Raw genomic sequence first — 10,863 nt, 5'->3', positions numbered from 1 at the left:
AAATAAACATATTGGAAATATTTTTGATATTAAAAAAGAATACATATGTATATATATGTATAATATATATGTATATAATCATTATATTCTTATATTTTTTTAGAATTACATAAATTAAAAGAAAATAAATGTAGCAAAATCTCTTAAGAGGAATAAAAGTAATTTTGAACTGAATAATGAAAATTTCAAACATATAACTTATAATATTAGATCACAATGCTTACGAATTAAGATTCAAGTGGAATGATAAANATAATATTAATTATATTATATTAATATAATAATATAATAATATTTTTTTAATAATTCATATCTTTTTTATTCATATTATTTTTTTTTTAAAAATTTCAAGTAATTTCAAAATTGATTTATAATTTATTTTCTATGTATTTTAACATTTAGAAATCATTCGACTTGAAAAAAAAAATACGAAATAAAAAAGAATTTTAATTACAATAACTAATTTTGTAATATTGTATAAAACAAAAAAGTTTGATATCATGTAAAATTCTATTTTACAAAATTACTTATTTCATCCTATTAATCATCAAATAGATATCTTAGCAATTCACGATGATACTTCTGAATGTCTATTATTTACTTACCTGTTCGTTCTGCTAAAAATTCGCAGCGTGAACAAAAAAGATATAAAAATTATTAATAAAATTAATAAAAAATATTGTTTTAAATTTATAAACACTTGATTATATGTTCTTCATTTAATTAAAAAAAGAAAAAAATTTATATAATTTTATATTAAATTAATATGAAATAATAATATGAAAATAATATAAAATGACTGAAATAATTTAATTTTGTCTCGTATCAAAAATTATTTAAAAATAATTCAATCTTAATTTAAAAAAAAAATATTATTTTTACTATGCTATTCTTGCAATAAATATATATAATAAAATAATAATTAAAGTAATTCATTACTATTTATTTTTATTATTTATTTTTTATTCTGAAACATTTCTTTTATAAAGGAGGATAAAGATTTCTTTTATTTCAAATAAAATCCAAATATAATTCTAACATTTTCACTAAGATGATATTATTTGTAAATATTATCTAGTAAATCCTACAAAAAAAAACACGATTGTGTACAATAATCCTAAATTCAAGAAGAAGAAATCATTATCCTTCATAAATCCAAAGACTAAACCCAATAACATTTATTTTACCTCCAAAACAAAATCGCGAACCCATTCGATTCTACTTATAGGCTTTCAAACGATCTGCTTGAAAAGCATGACGCGAAAGCGCATGCGTTCTCGTCACGCGATGCGAAGTGAACTCTCGCATGGATTTGAATTGCGGGCGGGGATAATTGAAATCTTGCCCACGGCTCGAGATTCGATTTTAGACAACGGACCAGAACGTTAAGAAGAAATCGAGCCATGTTCTCGAGTCTTATTTTTGCCGGTACACCAGCTCATCTCTTTTCTCTTTTGGCAGTTTTTCCTGCAACCAACAAATTTGTCCTATCTCTCTTTTACTCTTGCTCCCACTTCGAAAACTTCATCGTTTTTTTTTTTCAGACACATGATCTTCGCAAACAGCGTTTTGGATTACACCTCGAACAATGTTCGTTAAGGATGAAAGAGATTGGAAAGACGAAGTTTGTCATTCTTGTCATCTTGCGACTTTCAACCTCTTCTCTGTTTATCTTTGTCTGTCTCTTTTTCTTGTGATATTTCAGTGCGAAATTCGTGATCTTTTTCCCTTGTGGCGCATGACAAACTAGTCAGGATATAGAGAACGTGCACGTTGCGATGGAATTCTATTTAGCCGAATATTTTTGTTCCCTTATGCCTGTCCACCATCGGGCCCCTTCATTCACCAGCTTTAATTGCATAATTGCGCCATTGTGCGAACTGGAAGGGGACCCCGTGAAAGGCCAGTCCCGCTGAGGGAGACCTTTCGAGGTGAAAAAAAATGCTGAGAGGGCCCCCTCCATGAAACGATTCTCGAAGCCAGGTAGGAATTATCTTAGAAGATTACGATTTTTAGTTGCAAGTCAATATGACAATTAATATAATATAATTAGTATAATTTTAATTAGTTGATTTCGAATCTGTTTTTCTTTTAACAGAGATTCTAATAATATTGATAATAAAATAGATAATAATGAGATAGAAATTTTATAACTTAAAGATGACAGTTTTTAATAAATTTAGAAAAATTTGAAATGCAGTAAGTATACCAAATATAATAATAGAGAAAATAATTTTTTTTTATTGGCAAGAAGAATTCATATAACTGATTACTGAAACTTGTAAAAAGTGAATTTTCATATAATTATGATTATTTAAATAAACTTATTTTTAATTGAAAGATTTTTATCTTTTTGTAATATTAGATATGCTATTTTATATATTAATTTTTTCGATAATCGATTATTTAAATAATTAAATTTTAAATAATTCATATTCGATATTCCATTGTATGTATGTATATATATATTTGTAAATATTTAAAATATTATATTAAATTATAAAATCTATAATATTGTACTAAATATTATACTAAAAATTTTCAAAATAGATACACAGATATTATAATTCATAATATAAAAAATCTGAAATTATTTTAAATATTTACTGTAAAATTATTTTGTTCTGATAAAAAATTTATTTATCAAAATTCATCTTTTCAATTCAATATATTTTAATTTTGTTTTCTATAAAATGTAATATAATTAAAAGAATTAATGAAATACAAACATCAAATGGTATATGGTTAGTATAAAAATAAGGTATCTAAATTTAAAATATTGAATCATATAAAAAAAAAGTTAAAATATAGAAAATTTAAATGAATGCTTAATTATTTTTTAATATTCTTTTTTTAGTTTTTTTTTCTTCCTTGAAAAAACCATAAAAAAATTATTTTCTTGTATTGATTAAATGAGTTTTTTATATATTCACTATGAATGTTTAACAATCTAGATATATCTCTACTTTTTCATACTAATTATCTCATCGCAAAAATAGAACGTTTTACAATTTCTTCAAAATAAAATAAATTTCAAAATAATAAATAAAAATAAAAAGCAATATAGATGCAAGTAAAATATAAAAGACTTTTATTTAAAACATCTTATCTAATTTATAAAAATTTATAAAATTTAATTAATTCTATTATCATTCATGAAAAAAAAATTATTTCTGGAATTTATTTTTTTAACATACATCTTATATTTGAATAATTTGCTTTATACATGCATGTTTTATTTTTTTTTTAATATTTTTTATAACAATGTTTAGAAATATTTTTTTAGTTCATTTTTGTTATGTCAATTTATATAAATATTTTATGTGTGCAAATGAAAGTATTTATTTTAAGAATTATAATATAATTTTATAAATATCAATATAAATAATATTTTGTCTCTCAAATAATGAAACAAATTAATAATAATAATAATAATATATAATAATTTATAATAATTATAATGTAATTACATAATAATTATATAATAATTAATTTATATTATTATTTATATTATAATAATATAAATAATAATATAATATTATATATATAATAATATATTTAATAATAATATTAAAAGTAATAATGAAATTAATAAGATAAATTATAAATAAAAATAAGAAATTGCAATGTTTTTACTGCAATAATTTTGAAAATTAATATTAATATAATAACATTTGATAATGCAAGCACTAATTATTGGAATTAATTTTATATATTCTAACATGATCATTAATATAACAATATTATAATATTACATAAAAATATTTTATAATTACCAATAAATTAGCGTCAACTAACAAAGAAATTTCATTAAAACGCTACGCTAACATTTAATCATAATAATTAAAATTTTGCAATGATTTAAATGTATCGAATTTGTTTTGTTTAATTATACTATAATTAATATAATTTTCATAATTAATATGATAAATATTTTAAAAATTTTATTAAAAAATTTTTCTTTATGTAAAATATAATAAAATTATAATAATCAGAAATATTTCGATATTCAACTTGAACATATTAAAATTCATTTTTTAACTATAGGATTTTTATGTATTTACGTATCTATGAATTAAAAAATTAAAATTACATGTAATTATTATATATATATATTCTCGATTCTATTATATATTTTTATATATCTATAATTATTATATATAAATTTTAAATAAATATCAAATTTTTCATTTCGTAAGATAAATAAATTTGTTTTGAAATTACGGAAAATTGTCTAAAATAAAGGAAAATTTGTATCCCAATCCCATATACACGAATCGAGTAGAACACAATCAAAGACACAGTTAAAAAGTTAAAGAGAAATATCTTCCCGTAGCAAAATTCAAAATGAGCAAAAAATGAAGACAATGACCTTGCAAATTTGCACAATTGAAACCGCATTTCCCTCGGTTAACCTTAATTTCCTCTCAAAATTTTCCATTATTCGTAAGCAGCTGCAGCAGGTGATGCGCGGTCCGACAATCATTAATGTCCTATGAATATTATTTCATTTAGATCACATCTCTCGTCCGACAAATTATTACCACGCACGTGTTTCAAGAGTCTCGCATCTCCCGAGGCTTCTACAAGCATCGATGTATCAAGGCTACCGACGTAGCGCCATTGGAACAGCTGGCCTTCCCGCCACTTAAATTTATTTCCCCGGAAACGATCGATCTTTTCATTTCGCATTGCGATAGAGACGCTCGCATTCGCTTAATAATTATTGATTTTCTCACTTTTTAATCGATCCTGATATTGTATATTAAAAGAGAATAGTCTATCGATCAACTCTATTTTTCATTTTCTCCATTAGATATTAACGTTTTTTTTTAAACAATTAATATAATATGTTATATAAATGGGAGAAGTGAAAATTCATCAGTATTGGGCAATTATGTGATTAAAGAGTGATAGGTTAAAAGATTGATGATTTTTCTTAATTTTCAAGTTATTCTGTATTTAAATATTTATTTGAAAATTCATAATATATCAAATGATTAAAAATTGAAATTTTGCTATCAATACATATTATGATATCATGATATCAAGCTGTATAAATATCACAATAATAATACAAAAATATTGAAACAAATCGATTTTTTGAATATTTAATTCTTTTGCTATTACACATTATATATATAGTATACTAATTTTCTTCTATAATCTAATATTACATTTATGATGGATATTGTATTTAAAATTTTTTTTAACATAAATGCATAATATCTTATTTACTATTATATTAAAAATATTTTTATATATAACTGATAATAATAAATTATTTTTATTTGACATTGCAATATCATTTTTGATTATTTTAAATTTTCTTCTCAATTGACAAAAATCATTAGACGACAAATTTTGAATTAATGTTGTGACTTTTTTCTGATAAATAATGTGAAAATAGTGAAAAGATTAATTAATAGAAATTAAAAAAAAAAAAATTGAAGAATCAAGAAAAATAGAATTTCAAGATTATACATCAAGATTATACTAATCAAATGTAAGAAACAAGAATTGAAAATAAAAATAGCAATTTTAAAATAATAATAGATATAAAATTACAAATTACGAATTATATTGACACCAATTTTTTCCGAAATATAATATTAAGATTCTAAACAATCGAATAAATATTTTCGATATTTTTTTTAATAGCTAGAAAATTTTGTATACAATGATTCAAATATATCAAATGTTTACAATATCATGATTTTTTGTTATTAATATAAAAATCTATATTACTTGAAAATAGTCCATTATTTATGAAATCATTTAATATGAAATTTAATTCACATAATAAATGTAATATTATTGTAATTTTATTTTGCAGGATAATATATATAAATTGTAACAAGTCTTATATACTCTTTTTTAACAAGTCTTATAGTTTTGTCACATTTAATTTAATTAATATTAATGATAATAATACTCAACTATTATATTTAGGTTATTTGTTTCTTTTTTTTTTGATAAAATTAACTGTAACATCATTTAATAATAGTATCAAATTAAAAAATTAAATAATTATAAATAATAGTAATATTAAATTTCAATAATTATATTATTATTAACAAAAACATAACTTTTTTAAGAAACTATTCAATATTTCCTTTTTTATTATATATTACAAAATTTTTTAGAAAATTGCAGATATTAAAAACAACCGATTTTTTTTATCATGAAATCCACATATTTCTCTATGACATAATTTTTAAAATTAACATGTTCATTTAGAAGTAATAAGTTAATAGAATATAAATATAAAAAAATTCGCCAGTTTGTCAAGAAAAAAATAAAAATAAAAATTTTAAACAAATATATTTGTTATAATATGTTATAGGATAAAATTTTTAAACATGAATTAAGTTTTTTGTGGAATAATTTTTTGTGAATAAATATAAAAAGGAAATATAATTGAAATATTTATTTTGTATGCTAGGATGAGAGTTAATTAAAAATTTAATTAAAACATCATCTGTCTTTTCTTTTCAAAATCTTTTAAAAATCTTTTAAAATTATTATTACAAAGTTACAAATTACAATGGACGAAACTAATGATTCTCTTATCGTTAAGTTTTTTTAAAACTTGAAATTAAACAGAACAGAAAATATTTTCAATTTTTTATCTTAAATATTATATAATAAGATAATAATATTATATATGTTATATATAAGATTAATTTTTTTAAATTATTTTCGTTCATTTCATTATTTTCAAAAATTATCAATAATTAATATATAATAAAATATAAAATAAAATAAAATAAAATAAAAGTTTAAGAAATTCATATAATACGGAAATCACTACGTGCGAAAAAATCGATGAAAATGTGTAATATAAATGACAGCATTTACATGAGAATAATACAAGAGGAAACGAATAAAATTTTTTAAAGTTTGAAAAACTGTTTGAAATAGAAAATAATGAGGAAACAAACGCATTTCAGAGATAGAAATCTATATGCAAAATTCAATATAATTTTTTTTGCAAATCTGACAAAAATAATGTTTCGTAGAAACTGATCAGATGATCAGAAACTTTATTGAAATTGTGTGATTTTTGAGTTATACAAACGACGAAATAATGAATGATATATATAATCTGTGATTATCAAATTAAGATTATAAAGCCTCATCTAAATTTCTATGGAAGATAAATCCGAAGATTATTCGTAAACATATGAAAACAATTCGCATATATTATCTGCAGATAATACACAAATAATTGAAAATAAAACAAAAACTCAAAACAGTCTGACAAATTTTATCTTTGATTAAAAACAAGAGACAATATAGATAAATACAAAATAAGCATATATCCAAATAAAATATTAAACTATTTTTGTAAATATCTTAATATTACAAGTAATCTTATAGAAACAAGAATTGTATAAAAATTAATATTTTTAATTAATTAATTAATCTTTTTTTATTTTTGGACCAACTTTTTATAATATGATTTCAAAATTATTTTTAGATATTCTTACAAAATTTTTAAATTCGAAATTGTCTAGATTTAATTATTTGAAGAAATTATTTTCATATCAATAAAACTGATTAAAAATCTACATCTCTGCAATTGTTTAATAATTCTTTGTTTTTTTTTCTATATATGGAAAAACAGATATATCTTATAAATTATATCAACATAGAATGATTCAAAGATTAAAGACGATTAATATAAAGATTATTAGATGTGGATATATGATTGTCTACATATATTATCCGCAAACAATTAGATGATAACGCCAGAAATTATATGTACTTATATAGCAATTAATTTATTAGTATCTGTTTTTGAAATATTTAAAACTTATTGATCGTTAAATTAGCACAAAGATAATTACAAGCAGATATAATATATAATTATTTATATTAATATTCGAACTTGTTTTTATCTTTTTTATTATACTATATGCAAAAAGATTATTTAAATATTGTATAGCTTGATATGAAAATAAATTGATGAATGAATATTTATTTATAAAATTTAAACAAAGAATGTTATATTTTTATAATATCTTATTAATATTTAAAAATTAAAAAAAAAGAAATATTTTATTTTATAGAAAAATATGTTTTATAAAATTTCGTAATTATAAAATTTTTTAATATATAAGTTTTTTTATATTTTAGATTAAATATATTAGATGTAATTATTTCCTTATATTTTCATATGTTTTAAATAACAAAATATTTAAACAATTTTATAATATAGAAAATAATAAATTTAAAGATAAAGCAATGTTCAAATATTAATAATGAATAGATGTTGATTTTTTAATCTAGAACTAGTACGATATTCATATTTAAATAAAATCAAAAAATTATATTTTTACTCTATTTGAAATAAATGAAAAATAAATTTTATGTTTTATTATTTTAATGATATTAAAAATTAAATTTGAATTAAATATTAATATTTCATTATATAATTTCTAAATTGAATATTTTTAAAGCTATTGCAATTAGTTAATCATTAATTAAAATTATTCCAACTTTAGATAAAAAGTTAAAAGATTCGATTTTGATAATTTAATATATAATATTATTATATTAATGTTAATTATTTATTCTATTATTCTAATAATAAATTAATATTATTACTTATATTAATGAATATTATTTATATTAATGAAAATAAATATATATTTAGCTAATATTAATCAAAAACATTATCTGTTGTACAAACTGAAATATGAAATATGAAATATTTTTTTATAAATAGTTTATTAATAAAATATATTTTCCATATATTGTAATTTAATAATACAATTGAAGAAAAGAAATATATGATAGAAGAAACGTGAAAATAGTTTAAAAAAATAAAAATAACATTGTAAGTTTTTATATGTACATACGCAAGTCACGAAACAGTTCGAAAAGCGCAACAGCCGGAAGTATAGTTGACCAAGAGCACAAACACCATATACATAATAACATAAGAGCATGGACAACACACATCCAATCACAACAGAGGTGCAAATCCGACTGGTCACGAACAATGAACAAAATGTCGACGATCTAAGCCGATGGAATCCGTAAATATCCGAATTTTCACGACAAGTTTACGTGACTACGAGTATTCGTAGGTATACTTTATTGTACGAAAAGTACAATGTACAACAGTACAAGTATTCCGAGAATCGTGGTAATAAAAGTTTTTGGAAAGAGACGTATTAAGAAAAAAGCAAATTTATGCAAAAACATATGGAGCATAGAAATATAAATATTATGATTATATAAAATAGGTGTATAATGTTATAATAAATTACAATTGGAAATTTTATTACTAGATTACTATTTATTACTATAACTAAATATTATATTTTCAATTTTATTATTCTTTAATCGTTAAAAAATTCATTTAAATTAAATCGTTAAAGAAAGCATTTTTCCTTCACTTGTAATATTTTGATTTATTTTAATTTTTAAAACAGAAAATTATTATTTATTTAAAATTATAACTTGAAATTATATTTGATTGAAAAATGCAATATTTATCATTTATTGTATATATAATATATTAATTTTAATGTATTTTAATTAGAATATAATGTAATATGATACTATACATGCATATAATTTAACGAAAGCATAATGATATTAATATTATTTATCATATTAAAAATTTTTTGAAATTAATATAAATATTAATATTCTTGCATTAGAATTGTATAAAATAATTAAAATTATAATATTAATAATTAAAATTGACAAATATTGAAAAAAAAATAATAAATTTTTGAAATATTCAAAAATCAAATCATTAAATATTTATTATTTAATAAAATAACATTTAATATAAAAAGAAAAAAGTACAAATATTTGTGTAAAATCTATATATTATATCTATATCTATATCTATATCTATTATATCTATTATATTTATATCTATATATTATATTATATATTATCTATGTATTATATATTTATATATCTATATCTAAATCTATATATTATCTATATAAATCTGAAAAAGTAAATGATTAAAAAGTGATTAGTTCAATTTAGCTGTTAAGAAAAATAAAACTTGTAAACCATTAAATAAATTATATAGGTATAATTATAATTGAATAAAATAATAATAAAGTAACAAAAAAATCTAATTTATGTTTTAATATTCGTTTTAATTAACAATGATTCTATTATACATATTTTTTTTTGTAATAATTACTGTTACAATATAAAATTAATAATAATAATAATAATAATAATAATAATAACAACAACAATAACAATAACAATAAAAACAATAAGATAATAATAAACAATAAGATAACAATAATAATAACAATAATAAATAATAACAATAATAAACAACAATAATAATAATAAGAAAATTCTTTTTAGACAAAAATTAAAGACAAAAATTATGATTTTATTCTATTACAAATTGTGATATACTAAAATTATAATAATATGTTTAAAACGAATCTATTATATATCATAAAATCAATAAGAATTTTTTCTATTATTTATATATTTATATATATTTATTATAACTTATTATAATATATTTATTATAACTTTTTTATCAATTAAATTTAAACAAAAATGTTTATATATATTATATAAATGTAATAATAATATTATATAAATGTTTTTTAAATATTATATAATTTTTTAAATATTCGAATCAATTTTTGTCAATTCAATATATAACTATCGAAACTAGTATACTAAAAATACTAAAAATAATATTCAACAAATCGTAAAAAGATCAATCGAAGCATTTGACTCACAACAAGAAGACAAAATGACAAAGAGAAAAAGAAAAAAAGAACGATTAAACAAGAAGGATAAAATAAATAGAAATCGTAAACTTACCCTTGTGTGTTGTCGCATGATAAGCTC

At 19.3% G+C, this 10,863-nt stretch overlaps 1 protein-coding gene across 1 annotated transcript in view; it reads right to left on the bottom strand.

The window, feature by feature from the left end:
* Window positions 1-10,863, bottom strand: part of LOC102677544 — a 27,171-nt gene that overhangs the window by 7,465 nt on the left and 8,843 nt on the right. The window contains exons 3-4 of the mRNA XM_006607746.2: window positions 10,837-10,860; window positions 606-617 (exon numbers count right to left, since the gene is read on the bottom strand). Coding sequence (XP_006607809.1) covers window positions 606-617; window positions 10,837-10,860 — 36 coding nt within the window. The remainder of the gene's footprint in view (window positions 1-605; window positions 618-10,836; window positions 10,861-10,863) is intronic.

Source organism: Apis dorsata, unplaced genomic scaffold (genome assembly GCF_000469605.1).
Source record: "Apis dorsata unplaced genomic scaffold, Apis dorsata 1.3 scaffold_17, whole genome shotgun sequence".
NCBI lineage: Eukaryota > Metazoa > Arthropoda > Insecta > Hymenoptera > Apidae > Apis > Apis dorsata.
The sequence above is the reverse complement of the archived record's forward strand: the minus strand, read 5'-3'. Positions and strand labels throughout refer to the sequence as shown.